Here is a 26,055-nt window from a genome sequence, read left to right on the forward strand (position 1 = left end):
CTCGTCGTGTCGTGTACTTTATTATCCAACTCTCAAATTGAGGTTTTCACTTTATGAAAATTTCTGAAAATATTCTCGAGCAACTTAATGTTTATCGAGATCGTTGAACAATTTGTCACACGATCCCTCCCCTTGAGCTCGATACATTTTTCCGGGGCTCACAGTTCTACCACCTTTAAATAAATTTCGTCCTCGAAATTTCATGATTGGTCAAACGGTCAATAGTACTTTACCTTTCATGTCGGACTCCAGTACCCATAACCTTTCCAATTTCTGATTTCTTGTGGTACAACTCGACTATTTCTAGTCATACATATCAACACCGGAGCTAGCATTTCTCTTTACCAAGTGTTCCTCATTTATCACCAACATGATACACTTTGCTCCGCCAGTTTTTACTTTTCTGTAACCACAAGACTTTTGTTAGAACAACCGGACTGAGTAATTAACAATCTCATTACTCTCTTCACAACAATACCATACTTGTCATTTTCATTGACAATTCGTGTTTAAACCAAATAAGATTGGGTAACTACTAAACTTGTTACCCCAACACAATACTACCACAGCTGGCAACTCATAGCCGACTCACGTCTTCATCCGATCCCCGCTCATTACAAGTACAATGTTCCGGGAATTGCAGTTTTGTCAAAAGACATACTTAAGTACTCATAGTCGAATACAACTACCCGTAGGTAAAATTATGTTCCTCACGCGGGACCCACGTCAACTATGAAGAACAAGTCGACGTTGTCGCTACGATCCGTAGCTTTGACGACCATTATTATCTAATAGAATACACCCACTGTTAAGAGTTCATCGGTCGTTCACTAACATATAACTCGCAGTTCACTGTGGAAGAAGCCACTATCCTCGGAAGGACATACACATGCAGAACTAGTTGAGCATCCATCTTCCCTAATCACGCTTTACAAGGAATACACACGGAACCTTACAATCGATTTCCAAAAGTTATTCCACGGATTTCCATGCGGCGACACTTTAAGAATTACCTCGTAGTGTACTCGAGTTCGTTAAGTATTTGTTTATGACCGCCGTTTTGGCTAATGCATCCACTCCACGAACTCGAAGGCGAAGTACACCTACCAACCACACGTGGTATGCGTCATGTTAACAACATCGAATTATGTTGCCTTTCCCGCAACAACTACGTGCCAACAAGCCTTTGGACACTAGATTATTGAACCGACGATTAGCCTTGATAACGATCTTCAACAAGCGCTTCCGTCACGATTTGACGAAATTCGAGGATCACAGTTAAAGGTTTGCCTCTTGGAGACCGAAGGCTCACACGCTTCCACATATAGCACAGTGTCGATCCCGAAATGTCATGCCCCTGATTTTTACACAAATAAAAATCGATATATAATCCCATAATTATACATGCGCGATCGTTCAGTCATCAATATAAAATACCTGGAACATCTTTCCCTTAAATCAAGTACATACTGATGCCCTGAACCCTCCAAGTTAATATACACTTGCTCCACAGAGTTATATATTACACAACTTACGAATTAAATTGCCATCACAAAATAAAACGTAAATGCTCCTCAGAGCTTACTACATAGCGGAAGTCATACACTGGCAAAGCCAACAAAATTTTCTTCCTACCCGTTCTGCTGCCAACAAGCTACCTCAGCTTCAGCCACGATTGCCCTGACCTGCAGAATTAACCCCTACACCGTTTGAATGGTGCACCGGGTTGCCACACAACAAACCCAGTAAGCTTTTGCAAGCCCGTATGAGTAACTCATGAACAACAATCAACAACTCACACAAATCAGCTTAAGGAAAGCATGCAACCATGATTCCTTCTAACATTCCATATCCTTTCCACCGAAAGGACAACATAAATCACTGCTGTGACAATGTTCTATTTGCTAACTTAACCATCAAGAAGCAATTCAAGTCTCATCTAGACAATAAAAGAAGAATACTCTCGGAACTCTCCTTTAAACTACACTCTTATGAGTCTCCAGCAACCTCGACCGTTACCCCCATAAGCTATAATGGCAGACAGACTAGCGCTCTAGCTGATCGTACCCATTTACCCGGCCAACTGCGTGATTCCCTATTTCTTGCCTTGGTAACTATCTGCGACATGTCACCATCTGTGACCTATGATCATTCAGACCCGTCTGGTCTCAGAATCAACCGTTGGTCACCATCTGCGACCTATGCTTTTCAGACCCCATCTGGTCATCTGCGACCTGTCACCATCTGTGACTCTTGATCTTCGGACTCCATCTGGTCTCAGATCAACCATTGGTCACCATCTGCAACCTGTCACCATCTGTGACTCTTGGTTTTCAGACCCTGTCTGGTCTTAGAACCAACCGTTGGTCACCATCTGCGACCTATGCTTTTCAGACCCCATCTGGTCTCAAATCGACCATCGATACTTTTTCAAAACAATAGAAAACATCTTTTCCACAATATTGTTTCAATGAAAAGTCGCATTCAACAATAATATGAAACCATCATGCATATTATTCATCACACATCATCCACAAGAATATATATATTTTGTGTAAATATATATATATATATATATATATATATATATATATATATATACACGTAGTCATTCGCTCATGAATGCTTACTAATACCAACTATAGTTTGCAGTTAATTAATTAACGCCAAAACAATAATGGTAATTCCGTTCGAAATGAACCTTGTGAGGTTACTCACCTCGAAACTCTCGCTGCGTCTTCAACAAAGAACAAAGCAGCCAATCCGCCAAATAACTGTCCAAAATACTTCGTCAAGTACCTATTTACATACGGTTTCCACTCAGTAACGATTCATATTTGATTTAAGTCCGAAACCCCTGTTTTGAACTAAAATTCCTGACACGCTCAAAGTAGCACGCAATTTAACCCTGTTGTCAAATGTAGTATAAAGAAAGTAGGGATCGTTCTATCCGGGGAATGAGGGTACACCTGTAATTGTGTAAACAAATAAAGAATTAAAATAATAAAGTATTATTTGCAAAAAGAATAGAAAGAAAAGAAAATATATACAAGTGAACACAAATAAGGGGGGGGGGGGGGTTTAAGATTATAGAATCAGATTTAAAATTAAAAATAAAGAGAATGTAAAAACACATTTACAAGGGTGGAACGTAAGGAACAAAGATCAAAACTACATCCATATGCAAGAAATCCGGTTACAATTCTAATAGTTGGTTATCTATGAGACGAGAATATATCAACCAAGAAACAAAGATCAAAGCAACCAATGTCCCTTATTTTACTTCCCTTTACACAATTGATCAAGCAAAGCACCTAACCAATATATTTTGAAAACAGGTTTCACACAATCAAAGCAACCATGCAAACTCAAGTTTCAAATCATTAAGAGCAAGTGAAAGTTTAGTCAATAATTGTATTAATCCTAGTACACAAAGCATGTCTATTCAATAACACAAACCAATTGATTTCAACTTTTGTCCAAAGCCTTTACTACTTATTCGGATTAGGGTCACAAAGCATGAACCTAATTACTAGCTCCAATTATATGCAATCATTCTAAGTTGCGCACCAAAGAACAAAAACATATAAAAGTTTTCCATAAAACAAAATCAATTGATCAATCTCACATAAGCAACATATAAATCAACATATAGAAATCACAACTTTATTTCAAAACATATAAACGGGCTTTAAACTTTGCCCTTAACATTATTTGTTAACTAGAATTCATAGTCTTACAAAATCAAACAAAGAAAACAAGAGAAAGGATATAATACACCTTGAAATATGAATGATAAAGCATTGAGACGAAGAACTTGAAGATCCTTGAAAGCAAGCAATCTTCTAGGGACGACACAAGGGTGGATGGCGGCTAGGAAATTGATGTATTGCATGGCTTCTTCTTCTTCTCCTCTTTGCTTGAAAATGTAGAACTAGAAGACTAGAGAATGGAAAGAAAATGGAGAGGAGATGGAGAGACAAAGAAGATGAGATGGATGAAGGAAGAGATGTATATTCTGATTTTTCTATTTTGGTCACCCTCATCTCTTTATTTATAGCCTTGGTGTCATGATTACTCTTCATAATTCGACCAATAGGAATATTACACAAGCAAGTATAAATCAATTTGATTTAGAACTCCCAAAATATCTGTTTTAGGTTGTAGAAATCAAATTGAGTTAGAACTTCTTTGACACAAAACAGATTTCCGGCAGATTTGACCTCAGTGCACTAAAACAGTCATAACTTCTTCTAGAAAATAGATATTGATGAGCTGTAAAAACTTCTGGAAACTAGACATCCGTAGCTTTCCAAACATATAAAGATCATAATTTTCTGAGCTCTGACCGATTTTTGACACTCTGTTGAAGTTGACTGATCTGCACTGGCAGTTTTCCGAATCTGTAATGGATTTGATTTTTAAAGAACAACTTGTGTCCAATTTGGTAATGATCTTCTTGAGACTTCTAGATGCTTCATGGACGTTCCAAAGACTTCTCCTAGCTTCCACAGGTCTCCTAGTATGAGTATAACTCTATTTTTACCTGTAAAACACTAACTAAGTTAAATTGATCAAGATAAAGAAAATAACTTAGCAAAATATAGGGTTTAAACATTATAAACGTCACATTTTATGCTCCTATCAATTCCCAAAGTGGCGCCAATCGAGGCGAAACCACATCCGAGACCTCCCAAAGTCTCCGGAATATGTCCACAATCGATATGACCAAACCTCAAGTCGATCGGTATGAAACTGTAAAAATCATAACAAATCCATACGAACTCCAAAATTTGCATATTATATATCGAAACGCTCGTATCAACGAGTAGAACACCAAAAACAGTTCCTTACATGGCCGGAACACTGCCGGAACGCCGCCACAGGCGGTGGCGCTCCGTCGCCGGCCAAAACTCAATATTTCCCAAAATTCCCAACAACAAAAAGTTTCATCTAAGCATGATTGTGAATTTTCATAACTAGCTCGAAGTCAGAAAACAAGCATAAAGGGTCGAAAACTACCTCACAAGCTTTGGATTTTTGCTCAATCCGAGTTGAACCGATTTCCACGTAAATCGATCCAAACAAACACCAGAGATAGACTCAGACGACCCCCACGAATCCAAGGAAGGAAACTTGAAGCCGTGCCGTCGCCGGAGCTGCGTTTTCCGGTCGGGTCCGAAAACACCAATCTGCACCGCCTTGCTGCGCTGCACACGGTGGATATCGCCGCTAGAGAACACCACAGGGACGACAAGACGGAGGAGGCGAACCAGCTGACCAAGTTTCATGGCCAGAGACCGCCGGAGTTCGCCGGAAAAGCCGGGTCGGGTCGCCGGGTTCGGGTCGGGTCAGACGGAAAGCTCAGACACTGAAGGTATCGACCGAGAGAGAAAAGAGAGAAAAGAACACTTTCCGTAAATGGAAAGTGAAATTATGAAAGAATTTCTGATTTTTCTCTATTTATACTAAAACGGAAACTTCTTCCACTAGCCATAACTTTCTCATACGAACTCCGATTGATGCGTTCCGCATGTCCACGAACTCGTATCGACGCGCTCTACAACTTTCGTGAAGGAAGTTTTCCGAGAATCCCAACATATAAAAAGTCAAACTTCACACGACCCCCTAAACTGTGAAATTCGAATAATTACAAGTGCGAAAACCATTCCACTTCACATACAACCTACGAATAAAGCACAATAACAATTATTCGTACAACTGGTCCATTATTAATTACCAAAATTAAATAACAGAAATCCAGGTCATCACACGAAAGCTTCACCAAACTTAGAGGAACTGATGGTCAAGCAACCATAAACAACACTCGTAACTTACTTGTCGTCAAAACACTTTTCTAAGCTACACGTCGTCAAGACCATATCTAGCCAAATAGCTAGATAGCCATTTGTTATGGTAAATGGTATTGTTATTGATGAGGTTGCATTAATATGATGTCGTTTGTCTATTGAATTTGTAGCTCCCCATGGATGATGATGACTCATTGAACATACCCAATTAGGGATACTAAGCAGACTTAATTGTGTGAGTTCTACTTCTAACCCACTTTTGCTTGTGTACCTAGAAACTCTGAAAAGTTTGATTGTTTATGTTCCTCGACTCAATTACAGTGAACCCAATTGGTTTTTAGGTTCAAACTTGTTTTCGAATTTGGTTATTTTTCTTGCGATTTCTTATAAATTGTTAGCTGAATAGCCGCTCTTAAATATAAGGGGTACAAATAATAGTATAGGGATTTAAGAAAGGTTGTCAAACCCATGAGGATTGGATTCCTTTCACTAGTTAGGGTGTGAACCTAAGGAAAGCTAGAATATGCAAGGAAAGCTACAATTACAAACCTAGAATCACAAGGAAATCTAAGCTCATGGTGAGTATGTGCAAGATGGAGTAGTCATTTAATTTTAGTTTTTGAATTGAAAACAACTAGAGGCTGAAATGTAAACTAAATTACACTAAACTAAACTAGTGATCTAATGAAGGAAAGTTAGGATTTGGATTGTCTACCACTAACCTCCCTTGCAAGTATTGATGCATTTCAATATGAATGATGCAAAATTAATTAACTAATTTCTCTCCTTGCATCCCTCTTTGGTATGACAAGGGACAACTTTTTTTGTGATATCAAGCAACCTCTCTCAGGTGTGGTACTTAACTACTTAAGTCATGCATTTCAATCCGGTTAGGTATCTAGTGCATTGCCTAAGTGCATAAAGTTTGGAGATGAAGAAATAATGTAAACCAACCAAGCTTATCTCTAAGTGATTGTAATTCACAACCCCTACATGCACACCTAGTGTGCTTTCATGCTTTAACATTCAAAGGTTACCAATCTCTAAACATTATATCATGACATAGCAAACACACATACTCAAAGTGATAAGGTTTAAGCATATGCATTCAACTCTTGAACTACCATGTAAGCATATTAAAGAAAATTGTATCACATTATTTTATAACATCAATCCATACAAGATTGGCTAAGGCTTTTAACCCTAGCCCCAACAAAGGACTACTCACTCATAATTACATATACTAACTTCAAAATCAAATGAAACACCGAAATATAATCTAGAGTAAAAGGGATAGAATTGGCTTAATGGTATGTCGGATGGTCCCCAAGCTCACGTCTTGGTGGTGGTGGTGGCGGTGATTCGCTCTCCTTCTTGCTCTTGAAGATTTGATGATAAAAGATAGTGAAGCTTGTATTATGTATTGTGTGAATAGGTGGAGTAGATGGAGAAAATGATGATAGAAAAGAGAGTGGAGAAGTGATTTAGTAGTGGTGGTGTTAATGAGGTAAATGAAAAGACATGGTGGTTGGTGATGGAGGAGATAGATGGATAGTATGATTTTGGATTTTCGGAGTTGGAGATGGAGATGGAGGTTTTGTGGTGAAGATGGAGAGAGAAAGGAGTGTATTGGAGTGGTATCAGTGGTCTCCTTTTCCTTGTGAGAAAAGATGCCTAAATAGATGGAGAGAGAGGTGTGAAAATGGTGAATGAAAGCAAAAGGGAGCAGCTCAAGCATTGTAAGAAGTAAGGAGGTGGAGTATAAGAGTGGTAATATATCCCAAAACAAGGTAAAAATGTATGGAAGAGATTGAGTAAAAAGAGGGAAGTAATGATGAGCTATTAAAGAGAGTAGAGTAGAAAAATATGGCTAAGGGAGCAGTGAGGAGCAGCTAGCTCTCTTTATTGTGCATGAGAAACATGAAAATGAAGAAAGTTGGAGTGGTTTTGGGTCACCAAAGTCGAGGTGACAAGCATGGGAGAGAAGGTGTGCATAAGGATGCCTATTATCCAAAAGATAATATGATGGATTAATCTAGCCATTATCTTGTAGAATTCTTTTAGGACTCTCTTTGATAATTTCAGCATCGATCACAAACCTTCTAAAAACGCATAGTAAAGCCGTCCAAAAAGGATTCTCGGCCAAGTTACCCTTATTTGACTAGGATTCATTTTATGCTTCTGAAGCTTCCTTCTTGGACTAGGTTTGACTTGCTATTGCCATGTTTCTGGATGGTTATCTACTCCTACATACTCTATGACATAATGTCTTCTAGAATGATCAAAAATCTTCGAGAAAAACTCAAAGTAAGTCGCCGGAAAGGATCTCCCAAAAGCTTTGTGAAAATCTGACAGTTTTGCCTTCTCAGGAAGCCTACTTTGATCATTAATTCCCATTGCCTTGATAACTTTTCTGACCAACTCTTGGGCTCATGTTGTATTACAACATCATTTATTTAAGAAATGCAAGCCCCTTCTGCAAGAATCCACTTGGAAGATTGCAAGAAAAGCTCTCGAAAACTGTTCTTGATAATCTGATTATGAACTGCAGTTTTCTATTTTGCAGCAACTGTTTTGCACAACGATTTCCGTGGACTTCCCTTATAATTTCTGGCCAAAGGAATGATCAAATTGCATCCTTAGAATTTGTACTTTATGGTTAATGCCTTCGTTGCTCCATTTAAACTCTTATTTTTCTGGGATTGCTTCACGAAGTACTTGTGCCGCCAAAAGTGGTGGTGCATGGAAAATTCACTAGAATTTCACTGTTTTCTCCTCTTTTCAAGATTTTATACAAAACATGGAATTGGATTAGTCAACACTAAATTGAACTTTTAGAGCAAGTAATTTTCATGTTTTAGGGCACAAATATATATATATATATATATATATATATATATATATATATATATATATATAAATTATGACCCAAGAGTATAGCATAGCTTATTGATAAGTTTCATACTTCAGTTTGAAGAAAACCGAATGGAATATCATGAATTTTTTAATCTGCCTTGTTCATGTATCTGTTTGAAGTCAAAGAGTTCAGGTTTTCACTCTAGGTTTTCAGCTTATTGGTTTTGTTATCCAATTATTCAATAGAGGATACTAAATGTACTAATCTCGATCTAGTTGGGCTAATTTCACTAATTCTCTAAGAAAATTAGATTTAGGTGTTGCAGTTGTGCTATAGTTTGGGATATAGATCATATTTCGTTGTTCACTGTCCATGGTGAAAGGAATATTAATTTGATTCATATACATATTCTTTGTGACACGAGTCTACGTGGGAAAACTAACACATTTCCTTTGGCTTTCATTTCGGATTCCGTTGCTGTTTATTGAAATCTAAGGAGGAGAGTGATGAAGAGATAAATAGAAGGAAAGAGAACTGGAAGAAGAAGAGATGAGAGAGAGAGAGAGAGAGAGAGAGAGAGAGAGAGAGAGAGAGAGAGAGAGAGAGAGAGAGAGAGAGAGAGAGAGAGAGAGAGAGAGAGAGAGAGAGAGAGAGAGAGAGAGAGAGAGAGAGAGAGAGAGAGAGAATAAATTTAAAAAAAAAAGACGTGAGGGTGTAAGAGACATTTTAGATCGGTAGGCTTGCTACATCAGTGACTTAACAGAGTTTTTGGATGGAGAGTGACGGAATGGACCTATTGGTCTAAAATTGAGATTACAAGGATTAAACATGTGAAATTAGAAGGACAGAGACTGAAGTGCTTTTTCAGTAAAAGTTCAGGGACTAAACAATATTTAATCATTAAATTAAATAACTGAAAATTTAACAACTTAAAACGATGCATTTATTTTCAGCCATCAGATTTACTTGTTTCTCATAGCCATGATCATGAGCACTCTCTGAACTCACTGGAGTAGCAGAGAGGACGACACGCCCCCACCCCTTTAGACAATCATGTCCTATTAACACGCCGTCGGACGAAATAATTGAAATCTTAGAAACCCTTAGGCGCGCGCCCATACGCCCGACGAGAATTTTTTCCCTTGCAATCTATGTAAAAGTTTGTATATAGTGTTTTCTGAAATTGGAGGTTCGGGACCTTAATCTTGCTAAGTTGTCTACACAAACCTAGATCCCTTTGCGCTTAACTTTTCAAACAAAATTCTTTTTCCAGTTTCAATTTAGGGAAAAAAATGCAAACAGTACCCGACCTTTGGCCCATAAGTAACTTTAGTACCTGACAAAAAAAAAAATATCACTTTGGTACTTGAAGTTCGGACCCCGACCCAACATTAGTACCTAGAACACTGTTGGCCGTTACGGCGTTAGTAGACTGACATATATTAAAGGGTACATGGGTAAATTCAGTTACTATTTTTTTTTAATTTTTTAATTTCAATTTAGTATTAAGTTTATGATTAAAAATTAAAAATTAAAAATTAAAAAAACGTTGATGTCTCACGTCTGGGATCAATCCCAAATCTTCATCTTCTTGAATTAGGTATGAATCCCAGATCTTCATCCTCTCAAATTACCAGCACAACATCTCCCTTCCTTCCTCCTTTCTCTTCCACCTTCTCTTCTTCTCTCATACTCTTCTTCCAACCTCCAAATTCCACATCTCCTTGAAAACCAAAAACAGATAGAGAGAGGAGCCACCACCCACCCCCTCTACCTCCACACCACCATCGTCGCCGCCGCCAGATCCAATGAAATAAAACAAGAATGAACGTGGAGTCCAGTTCCCGGCCTCTCTACCCGATGATGCTCGAGACCCCCGAACTCTACTAGTCCTTCATCCGCAAATTTTGAAAGGCACTTCCATCTGGGGCACGAGGGATTGCACCATTGGAGCCCATTTCTAAAGCTCTGCAACTTGTCAGTTGTTTCGCTCTTTTGGGTTGTGATCTCAGAGCTAGAGGAGGAGGAGACAGTTTGTTTTGAAGCTTTGACTTTGAACTCCGGTGACGTTTGAGTGGGGTTTACGGCGACGGCGATGAAGAATGGTGGATTGTGCGGCGAGATTTGATTGGCATGGTGTGGGTGGCTGGATTGATCTAGTGAGGAGCGTTTTGTTTAAACTGGGGGAAATAGAAGACAGAGAGGGTATGGATTAACAAGAGGCCAATTGCCGATTGAGAAATTGGTGATTGTCTCCGAGTTTGGACATTTATTTTTAATTTTTCAGTTCTGTGATCAGCCATAGATGTAGAACAAAAACAAAGAAAATTTGGTGATCACCCACAACAATTTTGATTATTTTTGTTTTGGTTTTGTTACTGGGTGCCTTTCATTTTGGGATAGTTTCGTTTCCCACAATTAATCTTTTGGAAATCACTGTTGTAGATGAGAGTTTGCAACCGATGGATTGGAAATCTGAGCTTGAGGAAGAAGAAGAGATTGAGAGAAACAAGGAGAGTTGGGAGGAAGAAGAAGACGAAGAAAGTGAGAGGAAGAAGAAGAGATTGAGTGAAGGGACGAGAATACCTCTCAAAGTTTGCCACTTGTCTAACGCCGTAACGGCCAACAGTATTTTAGGTACTAATGTTAGGTCGGGGTCCGAACTTCAGGTACTAAAGTTACTAATGGGCCAAATGTCGGGTACTGTTTGCATTTTTTCCCCTTCAATTTAGTATGGAAAGCTGATTTTCGCTACGTACTCCAAACATTTTTTCTCAAGGTATTAAGTGAAAAGTGGGTAACAGAGACAGTACGTTTGGATTTGAAAAACAATCCTTGGCTGTCTACTTATCTGTTTAGGGTTTCTTAAGATCCCCTAGTTGATATTCCTGTTTCATTGGTTTCAGACTTCATTGGGGGTACATTTCTTACGCGAAATTATTGCAATCCAGGAAGAAATATCACTTTGGTTATCGAACTATGGGTCGCTCGACACTTTGGTCATTCAACTTTTAAAAACTTCATTTTGGTCATCGAACTATATCACTTTGGTCATTCCGTCAGTTTTCTCTGTTAACTCCAAGGGTATTTTGGAGATGAAATGTTTTACCTGCCATTTTTATAACTTAATCCAATTTTCCCCGCCTAAACATAAAACTTCATCCAATTTTGCCAACTTTTCCCTTCTTTTATTCATGCATTCATCATCAGTAATCAAAGCATACAACAGAGAAAAATAATCGAGTAAGAGAATGATTCAAAGTGAGGGAATATAAAGGGAAGAAAAATATTGATTTAATAAATCGAGGAATTATAAAAGGAGGGAAAAGTTGGCAAAATTGGATGAAGTTTTATGTTTAGGTGGGAAAAGTTGGATTAAGTTATAAAAATGGCGAGTAAACCTGACAAGACCCGCCCCGAATTTCACCCTGAAATCCGAAGTGGCCTTGCGGGGCCCACCTTAGAAGAAATTCTACCAAAAATTTGGCGGAACTTCCCCTAAAATGGACAACCCAAAACCTGTAGAAAGAGAATTCACACTTCTAAATCACCCATCCTTATGCTCCTGGAGCCACCCTGCTCCCCAAATCAACATTCCCCAACTCGCAAAACACAAAACTCAACTTAACAATACAAATCCCAAAGGTTATCAGAGCAATACTAATTCACAAGGAAATAAAAAAAGTAGAGTAAATGATCAAGGGATCCTACAATGCGGAAGTGGTGACAATTATGTCTCAAATGCCATGTACGCCCGACCTCCACTAATTCGCCTGCAAACTGGGCATTTGAAACCGAAGGGCCCAGGGGAAAGTACATAAAAACGTTAGCGTGAGTGGACAAAAATAAACAATTTAATATGAATAAAACAAAATAAAACTTCATACTTTCCCACATTTTTTGATATATAAAATCCGGATGCATGCCACATTTATAGAACACTTAAGAAAATAATCCGAAAAACGTTGAACTCCAGAAAACCGACTAGCCCCGCTAGTCAAAACAACAAAGTAAAAGATTGAAATTTCAATACTCGAAAATATAAGTCCAGCCCCGCTGGTTAAGAAAACTCAGACTAGTCCCCGCTAGTCAAAAATAGTATAAGTAGGGGAAGATGATAGCCATACGAATAAGCCACGCAGGCTTGGTTGGGTGATAGCCTCCCAGGCTAAAGAACTCCCATAACTCCCGTAATATACCCTTACGCCACTAAGTGTAGCGATAGGATACTGGGCTACAGAATTACTGTCACAGAGACAGTAACCTGCGCCACAAAGGCGGAAGGGCTACGGTGATCCCATCACCGCGCCACAAAGGCGGAAAATCAATGCTAGCATGATAAAATCACCCCTCAGTATGGCACAGGGTAACATAACCGAAAATCCAGTAAATCCAAAATACATAAGGCTTCCCCCATCTCTCGTAAAAGAATTTCCAACGACGTGTCCCACACGCCAAAAGTATCTCCAAATTAATAGCAAAAGCGAGAAATAATAATAAATCGTAATCCCCGTAAACCGAAACAAAACAAATTCTAAAATCATCATCAAGGCATTCCCAATGCCAAAATCGAAAGTCAATAAATAACAAGAAATATAATTCCATCGAAATCTCATTTTGAAAAATATTCCAGAAATCTCAAAACAACGAATAGAAATATAATTAATTCCGGAAATCACCTCGGAAAAATAATTCGTCGAAATTCAACATCAATTATAAATTCGAATCCGAGCATAACAAATTAATAACCGAAATTCACAACCGAGGTAAATCATAATCCATCTCAGAAAATCATTATTGAAAGCAAATCCATGAGATAGACCAAAATCAAATTCCAAAATCAATTCATATGCTCGAAAAGTAATATGTTAATTAAATAAAGCATTAATTCAAGGAAATAAACGCATGCATCATTATTTAAAACAAAAGTCCACTCACAGTACTATTCCGACGATCACGTATACGAGTTCCTTCATCGAGCCAGGGCTCGGTACGACATCCTGTACACGATTATATTCCGTGAATAATTATTCAACAATTTAATATAATTCCTAAACTCAATTCCTCATAAATTACATCTCCCATTCTCCTCGGATTCAGCCCAAATTATACCACTAATACCAATTCGTTAATTTAAAGGTTCCAAAGCAGAACCGAGAGATATCCGACGGTCGGATTCTCGTAATTCGATAATCGAAACCCTAAACTTCAAAAATTCATAATTAATTCCAAGCTTCTCCAAAAATTACCAAACTTCACATACAAGCTCTACAACATTTATAGAATTTAATGGGCTAAAAATTGGAATTAAAACACTGCCCTACACGCCTCCACGCGCCACCAACAGTGGCGGCGCGTGGGCCCCACGCGCCGGCGGCCACCACCTCCGATGGCCACCAAATTTGGACAGTAGCATCTACTCAACACACCCAACCATTCATTCAACTACAACAAGTTCCAATTTTACCTGAAAGAGCTCCAATTCGGCCGATGAACACAAGCCCAGAAATTTCTCAAGAACCCTAAAATTTCAATTCATCAATTCGACTTCTACACAACAAATCGTGACACAAGGCCATAGGGGAAATGATCAGTGATGAAAACCGAACCTTCGATGCCAATTTCGTGGCCGGAAACGGCCGGAATCACCGGAAATCGATGAAAGTTCCGATCGGCTACAGTAACCTTCACAGCTCAATTCCGAGCTCCACCGGTCGAGCCACCGCCAAACACCACCCCAGGCGTGACAAGGAGGAGGAGGCGAACCTGCCGGTGCCCGGATTCCGTCGTGGGTCGGCCGGAAAAGGAAGAAACCGGAGGGAGAAGAAATCGGGCCGAAGAGGAAGAAAATGTCGGGGGAGAAGAGAGAGAAAAGGCCGGGTAAGTTTCCAAAAATGGAAACTTACCACAGTAACTTGGCTATTTATAGAAACTTACCATGAACAGTAACCGTAAACAGTAACTTTACTATTTCGCTTATAACTATCGCATACGAGCTCCGATTTTTACGAACCACATATGCACGCGCTCGGTTTAACGTCCTCTACAACTTCCATGAAGAACATTTTCCCAAATTTTGACCCGAACAAAAAGTCAACTTTTAGGGCCACTAAAGTTGCTGAAAAAGAGTAAAAGTAAAACAAATTATCGTTTACTGTCCAAATGACTAGTAAACGGGTAAATTTAGATACGGGACGTTACAATCTCCCCTCCTTATAAAAATTTCGTCCTCGAAATTTCATATCGCCGAAATAGAAGTAGGACGCATATAACAATCTGAAATACAGCATTCTTCAAGAAGATAGTTCGTCGACTAAACAAAAATGACGATCATAGCGTATGAAAAAAAACTGTGCAAGCCTGCTCAAATCATGTAGAAATTAACTTTAGATCTAGTCCAAGAGTTGGCTAAATAAGATAAAGGAATCAACACACAAAAGGAACAGTCCTCATGCTGAAATATGGCCAGCCATTGTAATCTGATTGATTTCCACCGTCTAAGGAGTAGACTTATTTCCAAACATCACAGAGAGTCTTCATTAAGTGAGGAATGAAATCGTTAACTCCAACTGGTTCAATATACCACAATCTTAAAACTTAACAACTCTTCCTTAGATTAAACTTCCCATTCAACCTCAAATCTAACTAACAAAACTCTGATGATTCCCCACTACAAAAGCAATGAAAACATGCTAATAATCCAAAATCATCCACGTCCGAAGTCAAATCCCTTGTCTTGCTGAACCCTATAGCACCATAACCTCACACATACATAAATTCCGGTATAAAAGAAAATTCATTTCAACGGTTGGCTCAGATGATACCTGGTAATGACGTCACAAACCACCTGTTGAAAGTATAGCATTCATAAGTTCCTCACAAAAGTCGCTTAGTGACAACCAACCCATTCACCATCAATATTGCGATAATCACCAGATGGTCATTGCTAATCGACAATTCTAAAACAACAACTTCCTTAGCAACTACAAGGACAGCACTTCCTTCCTTGTTTGTTTGTGCTTAAATTCCTAATAGAAGATCGTTCACGTAAAGGTCCCTTAGTTGTCAAGCATAATAAATGTCAGCCTCGAATGAACCTATAAGTTCTTAATCAAGTAGGTTAAGGGGCCACTACACTTCCGCTGCGCTACTCTGATACCTGGCTAAAATCATTGGTCAAGCCATGAGATGACGTTCTGAGTCAACTAGGAAAACTCATTTGATAGCTACCTTACTAGCTACACATAAACACCTTCCTCAAAACTTTTTATAAGTACGGTAATATGGAAAACTTTTCTAACTCAAATGTGTCTCAAGATCTCTACTAATTACCAATGCCTCCAATCAAAACTATTAATATTTCTCACAAGTTAATACTCACTTGACTACCATGTCCTGTACCACGTCCTCAATAATCCGGTGCAAGCAAAAATTATAACCACTAGTTCAACTCCAGCTCAACGATTCAAATCCGGAAGAAAATGCATCACCCTCAAGTTGTTCTTAGCCGAGGTTACACTTCTTTAATAGTCATAAACCTGCAATCTGGTTGAATCCATGCCATTCCCGTTGATCTCTGTTGCCCTAAATGGTAATCTTAAGTCGTATACCCAGGTAATTCTCACTACTAAGGGCACCACAAATTTTCTAAGTCTCTTCTCACTAAGAGATAATCCAACACGACTCAACCATATTACAATTTAGTATTTTAATGGTCAGATGGAACCTTGATAAAACTTAAGCCTAATCAATTAATTCAAACTCAATTCTTACTACCTGTTCAAGTCCTCTTACCGTTAGTCAAGTGGTGACCGGTTATCACTCGTACCAACAGCTTCCTATACATTTCCAATTAAGGGTCACCAGGGTGGCAAAACTCGCTCAATTACTCCAACCACTAATATCAAATCACCAACAATTCCAAACTCCTCCAAACGTGACTGAGAAACCCGATGTTTGAAGCAACCTGTGAATGGTTCGATAAGTAAACAAGAGTGCATCGTGTTACGTGAGCGTAGAGCACCCCAAATACTGCAGAGAAGAAAATCGATTCGTGAATTAGGAAAAAGAGATATTAAAGCAACGACGTAATCCACAAATAGGAAAGAAATTCTTTCATAGTCCCCAAAAGACTTATCGAGGAATCCGTCAATGAATGCTACCAGAATCCCTAAACTTGTTGACTAGCGTCGCCCCGCGAGGAAAACTACTACCAACCTTCACCATAACTTATAGATTTTAAACTAAGATCATAACCATATCGTATAGTACTTCCACTTGAATTACTATGGACACCCCGTGGGGTCCCTACGACCATTTCCTGATCCCAAGTTCAACAATCTCGCCCAAATGGATATCCAATGACACTTAATAGTACCCTCATGCGCGACAAAACGATCGCAGCCGTCGTAAGACGATCCGAATGTCCTTGATTTCTGAAACCTTTCAATACCTCAATACTTTCTTTTCGTGCTTTTAATCGGTTCCAACTTCCAACTTTCGCTACATAGTTCATCCTCCGCTGACAAAAACACTAGTTTTTAAGATGAAGGACACCCGTCCAACATCACGTATCACCTCCAGCGATACCAAGATCCGAAAGTGGTCCCACCACCCAACAATCAAATTCCAAGTTCAGAAAAATAATTTCCAAACTCAACTCCAACATCTTGCCAAGTCATCGTACCTATAAATCTGTGATGGTGACCGAAACTCAATCATACCCACAACTTTCTATTCTTTCCAATCAAGGGTTACCATACGGTAGAAAGATCGATCAAAGTGAGAATTATATTTCAAACAGCTTAACCCTATATCACCAGTAATGGCACCAAGGTAAAAAGATTAACTAAATTCCTCCAAAACAATCCGTTAAATATATTCAACCCGAGCAACAAACAGTTTACTAAGACGACAAAACACCATTCATAAAATCTTTCCTCGTATAACATCATCAAATCACACAAAACAATACCCGGATCCGATTTCGAACTAATCACCACAAGAATATATATCGTTAACAAACGTGTCACAATACATCTCACCCGATCTCAAAAATTTAGAACTCTGATAAAGCCTTAAAATAACTTCTTAGTAAACTAAGGGAACTCTCTCCCATGAAATATATCAAACTGTCAAGTAGCACAGCCCCACAAAGACACACACTCACGTACAATATTCTTTACAAAGAGTTGGTTCAAATCCTCTCCATTATTAACTGACCAAGATCAAACTCTATTGCAAAACTTTAAGTGTCCGTCTGCTTAAACTTAAAACACAAAACGGCTTCAAAACTCACTTAAGTCCATCTCCATACTCAATACGATCCAAAACTTAAGAAGACATATTCATAACTCAAAGAGGCAAAAATCAATTTCCTTTACTTGAACAAAACTATGTCCACCAGTCATGGTCAGGTCAACAGAATAAAGTGTCCAAAGAGGAAAATTCCAATCTGGTTTTCCTTGTAAATTGCAAGGTATCATTCCAAAATGATGCTCACAACATCAACCACGTATACGTGACACATTCCTCGAAACTCAGTTCAAAGTCAGAACCACTATTACTATTAGTCCCACTTCAAAAACCATTTTGATTCAAGGTATTCGAAGACGACCCAAAGCTATCGTCGCTCATCACGGTCACTCAAACACATAATCGAACTCCGATCACGCACCTTAAATCTTGCCCAACAAACTTATTATCATCGAGGGAGAAACAACCACAACATTTCCTCGAATTACACATCGTAGCACAACTCGAAATTGTAGAGTAGTCTTACTCTACCATCAGTAGGGGAAATGTGCAAAACATGCGACTAATCTACTACGTAACGAAAACCCTAGGAGGTCGGCGTACAAGAGGCATAACACCTAAAGGAACACCATCTAAACATGTACCTTACACACTTAATGAGTACATCAGCACCGAAGAGTAAACGATGGGGAACCGCTGCAGTCGGGCCATCACTCGGGAGGTACTGTGTAACATCAAGCGTATAAGGTAACAAGATATAAATGAGTCTACAGAATCTGACAACCTAATGCTCTGATACCAACTGACAAGACCCGCCCCGAATTTCACCCTGAAATCCGAAGTGGCCTTGCGGGGCCCACCTTAGAAGAAATTCTACCAAAAATTTGGCGGAACTTCCCCTAAAATGGACAACCCAAAACCTGTAGAAAGAGAATTCACACTTCTAAATCACCCATCCTTATGCTCCTGGAGCCACCCTGCTCCCCAAATCAACATTCCCCAACTCGCAAAACACAAAACTCAACTTAACAATACAAATCCCAAAGGTTATCAGAGCAATACTAATTCACAAGGAAATAAAAAAAGTAGAGTAAATGATCAAGGGATCCTACAATGCGGAAGTGGTGACAATTATGTCTCAAATGCCATGTACGCCCGACCTCCACTAATTCGCCTGCAAACTGGGCATTTGAAACCGAAGGGCCCAGGGGAAAGTACATAAAAACGTTAGCGTGAGTGGACAAAAATAAACAATTTAATATGAATAAAACAAAATAAAACTTCATACTTTCCCACATTTTTTGATATATAAAATCCGGATGCATGCCACATTTATAGAACACTTAAGAAAATAATCCGAAAAACGTTGAACTCCAGAAAACCGACTAGCCCCGCTAGTCAAAACAACAAAGTAAAAGATTGAAATTTCAATACTCGAAAATATAAGTCCAGCCCCGCTGGTTAAGAAAACTCAGACTAGTCCCCGCTAGTCAAAAATAGTATAAGTAGGGGAAGATGATAGCCATACGAATAAGCCACGCAGGCTTGGTTGGGTGATAGCCTCCCAGGCTAAAGAACTCCCATAACTCCCGTAATATACCCTTACGCCACTAAGTGTAGCGATAGGATACTGGGCTACAGAATTACTGTCACAGAGACAGTAACCTGCGCCACAAAGGCGGAAGGGCTACGGTGATCCCATCACCGCGCCACAAAGGCGGAAAATCAATGCTAGCATGATAAAATCACCCCTCAGTATGGCACAGGGTAACATAACCGAAAATCCAGTAAATCCAAAATACATAAGGCTTCCCCCATCTCTCGTAAAAGAATTTCCAACGACGTGTCCCACACGCCAAAAGTATCTCCAAATTAATAGCAAAAGCGAGAAATAATAATAAATCGTAATCCCCGTAAACCGAAACAAAACAAATTCTAAAATCATCATCAAGGCATTCCCAATGCCAAAATCGAAAGTCAATAAATAACAAGAAATATAATTCCATCGAAATCTCATTTTGAAAAATATTCCAGAAATCTCAAAACAACGAATAGAAATATAATTAATTCCGGAAATCACCTCGGAAAAATAATTCGTCGAAATTCAACATCAATTATAAATTCGAATCCGAGCATAACAAATTAATAACCGAAATTCACAACCGAGGTAAATCATAATCCATCTCAGAAAATCATTATTGAAAGCAAATCCATGAGATAGACCAAAATCAAATTCCAAAATCAATTCATATGCTCGAAAAATAATATGTTAATTAAATAAAGCATTAATTCAAGGAAATAAACGCATGCATCATTATTTAAAACAAAAGTCCACTCACAGTACTATTCCGACGATCACGTATACGAGTTCCTTCATCGAGCCAGGGCTCGGTACGACATCCTGTACACGATTATATTCCGTGAATAATTATTCAACAATTTAATATAATTCCTAAACTCAATTCCTCATAAATTACATCTCCCATTCTCCTCGGATTCAGCCCAAATTATACCACTAATACCAATTCGTTAATTTAAAGGTTCCAAAGCAGAACCGAGAGATATCCGACGGTCGGATTCTCGTAATTCGATAATCGAAACCCTAAACTTCAAAAATTCATAATTAATTCCAAGCTTCTCCAAAAATTACCAAACTTCACATACAAGCTCTACAACATTTATAGAATTTAATGGGCTAAAAATTGGAATTAAAACACTGCCCTACACGCCTCCACGCGCCACCAACAGTGGCGGCGCGTGGGCCCCACGCGCCGGCGGCCACCACCTCCGATGGCCACCAAATTTGGACAGTAGCATCTACTCAACACACCCAACCATTCATTCAACTACAACAAGTTCCAATTTTACCTGAAAGAGCTCCAATTCGGCCGATGAACACAAGCCCAGAAATTTCTCAAGAACCCTAAAATTTCAATTCATCAATTCGACTTCTACACAACAAATCGTGACACAAGGCCATAGGGGAAATGATCAGTGATGAAAACCGAACCTTCGATGCCAATTTCGTGGCCGGAAACGGCCGGAATCACCGGAAATCGATGAAAGTTCCGATCGGCTACAGTAACCTTCACAGCTCAATTCCGAGCTCCACCGGTCGAGCCACCGCCAAACACCACCCCAGGCGTGACAAGGAGGAGGAGGCGAACCTGCCGGTGCCCGGATTCCGTCGTGGGTCGGCCGGAGAAGGAAGAAACCGGAGGGAGAAGAAATCGGGCCGAAGAGGAAGAAAATGTCGGGGGAGAAGAGAGAGAAAAGGCCGGGTAAGTTTCCAAAAATGGAAACTTACCACAGTAACTTGGCTATTTATAGAAACTTACCATGAACAGTAACCGTAAACAGTAACTTTACTATTTCGCTTATAACTATCGCATACGAGCTCCGATTTTTACGAACCACATATGCACGCGCTCGGTTTAACGTCCTCTACAACTTCCATGAAGAACATTTTCCCAAATTTTGATCCGAACAAAAAGTCAACTTTTAGGGCCACTAAAGTTGCTGAAAAAGAGTAAAAGTAAAACAAATTATCGTTTACTGTCCAAATGACTAGTAAACGGGTAAATTTAGATACGGGACGTTACAAAACCTTTAAATCTCCAAAATACCCTTGGAGTTAACAGAGAAAACGGACGGAATGATCAATGTGATATGCGATGATATAGTTCGATGACCAAAATGAAGTTTTTAAAAGTTGGATGACCAAAGTGTCGAGCGAGCCATAATTCGATGACCAAAGTGATATTTCTGCCTTGCAATCCACCTGCTATTTGGTAAGTTTCCTCATTGGCTCTATTCCACTTGGGATTTGAAATTAATATTATCATTTGGTCACGGTTCCCATCACATGCACAACGATTGTCTTCCATTAAAATAGATAACCATATTGGTCTCTACTTTGTTGGGATTTGCAGACAACTTCTTCAACCTTTGTAAATGCCTTCAAATTACTTTGGAAGGCTATTCTGAACACCCCAATTTAGGATAACGTCAACCTGTGTATTTGGCATGCATACTTGTCAAATCTAATTCGTGCCCCGGATTATCTTGCTACTAAAGGATTTTGGGCAACTTTTCTTGTTCTCACTGTGATATATATATATATATATATATATATGATCGAGAGATTATTCAGAGCACCGCCGTGCACTTGCACCAACATAAATGAATGGTTAGATTGCATTAAATACACTTTTTGTTTATTAAAAATAAAGTTGATAATAAATATCAAGGGTTGAGATTATTTTATAAGGGTTGGGTCACTTACACCGTCGGTGCATAGAATAATTTCCATATATGATCCCCCATAATATATTGTTGATGTTTTGCAGAGTTCCTATATGCGAGAGGAAGCTCTCTTTGCTCCTTCTTTGCATCTTACAATCGAAGCTCTCCTTCCCTATCTTTGAAGGAAGTGATCCTCGATCGTATGTGTTGAAAAAAGCCAAAATAAAAGCTCTTTTCCTTTTTGTTCATAATCATATAGAGTAGGCATATTGTTTGACCAGTTTCAAGTTGTATATATAGGTTTTATTTCAGCCGTTTTGTTTTGTTTTTGTTTTTTTTTTTATCAGTTTAAAAAATTAGACAATTTTGTCTATCTCATCCAACTGTCAAAAAGTTAAGAGTCATGTGTAAGGCTAAACTTATTCTAAACTTCTCATTGTTAGTATTTTGGATAAAGCAGTTATTCCCTAACGAATTCAAGTCCTAGTTAAAGATATCAGGATTTTGGCTTCAAAATTCTTTCTATTTATAGACACATCTTTAGAGAAGCTAATTTTGTCGCTGATCATTTAGTTTCTTTAGCTTATAATCATTTGTATTCCAAAGTTTGGTTTTCTTGTTTGCTCCTATATGTATCCCCAACGTTCCATTTAGATTAGCTAAAGAAAGGTGTTTTTCGTGGTTTTGTTTTGTAACATCTAGTTGTCATAAAAAATAAATAAACACTACTAGAAATATGGCCAAAGGGCACCGACAGATGGCCACTGATACGCAAACGGTTCTTGTAACTTTTGTGATCCACTGATAGCAAATGTTGGTGGCAAAAAATTGGATTTGTCACTGATGATCAGTGGCTAATATGTTTATTAATAAACTAAATAATAAAATAATAATATAGCTGATCACTTTTCATCCCCACTTATTTAGTATTATTATTTTTTTGGCAATAGAGAATTTAATATACTAATAGCAACAGATTCTCAAACACACACTCTCTCTCTCGCTCTCTTTTTCTCGGGGAGAGTGGGAGACTCTCTCAGCAGCTAAACAAACAATGAAAAAACTCAAACTCTCTTGCTCTCTCTTTCTTCTTCACTGCCATTTCTCAAACTCCGGTGACCTGCGACACGACCGATAATAATGAATCTAGGGTGAGCCGATCTACAAAACCCACATGGCCATAGGACGGGAAATTAGCCAACGCGCCATCACCAATGGTTTGCTGACTTCAACAGCTGCCGATCGTGTTCTGCAAACGGGTTCCACCTTTCTTTACTCTGAATCTTGTTCTAGGTAAAATATGTTTTGGATTTTAGGGTTGTTTCTTTCTGGCTGGTGGAAACTTGGATTTCAGTACGGGATCATGGCTATTGGGTTTTATGGGTGTTTTAGGGTCTTTCATGTTCATTTGGGTGAATCTGAAAATGTTCTCTTGATAAAAAATAACATCCCAGAAATAATAATTTTCATGTAGAACAAGGTGCAATTAAGTTTTTTTTTTTCCTTGCTAGAAGCATGTGCTTTGAATCCAACACTTACTTTAGTCTCTGTTTTGCTGCAGTAGGATTTCAGAATTAATAATGGGCTATAGACTTATATGTATTGGAATATGGATGAGCATAATTGTAGAATCTTATTTTAGTTGACCTATGCAAAGCCTTGTTCTAAGCCAATTTAATTTATAATAAAATTACAATGAATTCAGATTTGATGTTTCTCATGGTAAAGTTTTTGAATTTAATAGCTTAGTGTTTAGTTGTTGAGCTATTTCAAATGCTAGTCGAACTTGAGCTATTTCAAATGTTCAAGTGTTCAGTCATTGTTGAGAAGGTGGAGTCTAGGTCATGCTCCCAGTGGAGGGTTCCCCCTGTTCCCAATGAGTTTGATTAATTGGCTCATAACAAGGTCTATCCATACGTACTATCAACACATAAGCTATTTTTAAGAAAGAATTTGTTAAGTAACCAGTTTAATGAATAAATCCTTGTCTTTAAGATTCTAGCTGTACATCTTTGAAGCTGCAGGTGTATGGTGATTTAGGAAGATTGTGGTGATGCAGCTGTGGAGACTTTGAATCAGTTCCTTGGTTGGTGCAAGCTCTCATTATTTTTCGTAAGGTGTGTTGGCTGTTATAAAATACAGAATTTCTTTGTGCTTGGGTTCTGTGGTGTACATAGATCCCATAAGTGATGAAACAATCTTGTATTTAAGTTTTTCTTGTAACATGAATGATGTGTGATACTATCCCTAAACCCATTCTTGTTATTAGGTAATAAGTTGTCTCCATGCCATTTGATGGCTGCTGACTGTGTTTCTTTGTTTGCTTATGCCTAACAATCACCGTTGTAGATTGTAATTGTAAATATACCTCGTGAATGAAGTAAAATTTTCATATGTTTTCAGCTGCATTTAAAACTTATCTGAGAAGTTGAAAAAACACAGAATCAAGCAAGAGGTCTTGTGCGATAAAAAGAGCGTTTGGCTGTTATGAAGACAAGTTCATTCCAATTCCTATTCCTCTCATTGATCTCCATCATCAGGTATGCATCTCTCTTTCTCTGTCAGCTAATCAAGTTATCTATCCTTTTTTAATAAAATGTTCTACGAATTAACCTACTCAAGACATTGAGGCAACAATATCAAGCAAAAAAAAATTTCTTGATCGACTAGATACATTGAAATAAACATCAAATTTGTGACTAGATATATTTACTTCCGGTAGGTTTAGGCTTGTAAGTTGCTTTAGGTTTCTATTTCTGGACTAGGTGGTGCAGTAACTTGAATTTACATATCTGTATAACTTTAGATTTTTGCAAAACAGTGATGATGTATAATTGTATATGAATACATTTGTAGACATCATTTATATATTCAACTATTTTATGTTATTTATTCTTCACTATATTCTTGTGCTTACTTTTGTTTTTGATTTTCAGGCATTCCTACAAGTAAATCTGGGTTATCATCATCAATTGTATCCTAATTTCTTTTGCTTCTGTGAGCATCACCACTTGTGCTCTATATATTCTGGTTCATTCTAAGCTCACTGCTGTCCTTCGAATAGATACCCATAAATTCTTCTTGCTCCATTATGCTCTGTGTTTAGCTAGACAATGCTTGGTATCATGTTTCTATGTGAATTTTTGCATATAATAACTCGGGACACCCACTAGTTAAAATTCATAAACTAATTATATGGCTTCTCATTGATAATACTGTGATACTTCACATCAACTTATATTTGTCTCTTTATTTCTTTTGATGCCAAAATGAGCCATAATAGCACAATTATGAACCCCAAGCTCTTCATGTCCATGTTATATATGCAGCACAGCAACTAAATACATTGCAAATGTAACTGTGTCAATATATGCTTTAGATAATTGAGTGATTGATGCGTAGAAGTCAGTCACCTATTTGGTGTTGTTTTGATCTTCTACTTGAAAGTCTAACCAAGATACTTGATTGTTCTATTTGTAGGTTTTTCTCAGATGCAGCAAGAGTAGGAGGCTTAGATGGAGTATTGATACCTTCGGGCTGGGATCAAAAATGGTAACTTTACTAATCATGATGTTCTATTTTCATTTGGTTGGTTAATAATTAACAATAAGAAGTTGATTAGGATCCATCAACCCTATGTATTCATTGCACTTGCTCTTTGGCAGGTACTGGAAATCATAACGGCAAACACTGATACTGATCAAACCTTGGTGGGAGGGGCCGTAAATTATGTATAGACATGATGTTCTATTTTTTTAAGTTTATAAATATGATAAAGCGAGCTATGTAATTCAGTGATGCAATAGAAATATTTACTATCAATTTTTATGAGGTTAAATAATTTATTTATTGGTGTAATACTGGCAGTGGAATGATAAAAGAGGATAA

General features: G+C 38.3%; 1 protein-coding gene and 2 long non-coding RNA genes across 4 annotated transcripts; 2 read left to right on the plus strand and 1 right to left on the minus strand.

Moving 5' to 3' along the window:
* Positions 1–438: 438 nt before the first annotated feature.
* On the minus strand, positions 439–4,542 carry LOC133719901 (uncharacterized). The gene is made up of 2 exons (XR_009851536.1): positions 2,719–4,542; positions 439–1,700 (listed from the first exon to the last, which is right to left on the minus strand). It is a non-coding gene; the product is annotated as an uncharacterized LOC133719901 (long non-coding RNA).
* A 5,687-nt stretch (positions 4,543–10,229) lies between these two features.
* Positions 10,230–11,567, plus strand: LOC133723476 (uncharacterized). The gene is made up of 2 exons (XM_062150295.1): positions 10,230–10,872; positions 11,113–11,567. Exons 1-2 carry the CDS (start codon positions 10,770–10,772, stop codon positions 11,397–11,399), a joined length of 390 nt encoding a protein of 129 aa, XP_062006279.1. The 5' UTR covers positions 10,230–10,769; the 3' UTR covers positions 11,400–11,567.
* An 11,323-nt stretch (positions 11,568–22,890) lies between these two features.
* LOC133722106 (uncharacterized) lies at positions 22,891–26,012 on the plus strand. Of its 2 annotated transcripts, XR_009852474.1 has the most exons (6): positions 22,894–23,460; positions 24,192–24,284; positions 24,571–24,707; positions 25,104–25,164; positions 25,648–25,719; positions 25,833–26,012. It is a non-coding gene; the product is annotated as an uncharacterized LOC133722106 (long non-coding RNA). The 2 variants fall into 2 exon arrangements; XR_009852473.1 differs by having other exon boundaries at positions 22,891–24,284.
* Positions 26,013–26,055: the final 43 nt, after the last annotated feature.

This window comes from Rosa rugosa, chromosome 7 (assembly GCF_958449725.1).
Source record: "Rosa rugosa chromosome 7, drRosRugo1.1, whole genome shotgun sequence".
NCBI classification, from domain to species: domain Eukaryota; kingdom Viridiplantae; phylum Streptophyta; class Magnoliopsida; order Rosales; family Rosaceae; genus Rosa; species Rosa rugosa.

Coding starts and splice junctions, on each gene's coding strand:
- LOC133723476 (XM_062150295.1), top strand. CDS start 10,770: ATGGTGGATTGTGCGGCGAGATTTGATTGGCATGGTGTGGGTGGCTGG. Junction 10,873..11,112: donor GGAAATAGAAGACAGAGAGG/GTATGGATTAAC, acceptor TCACTGTTGTAG/ATGAGAGTTTGCAACCGATG.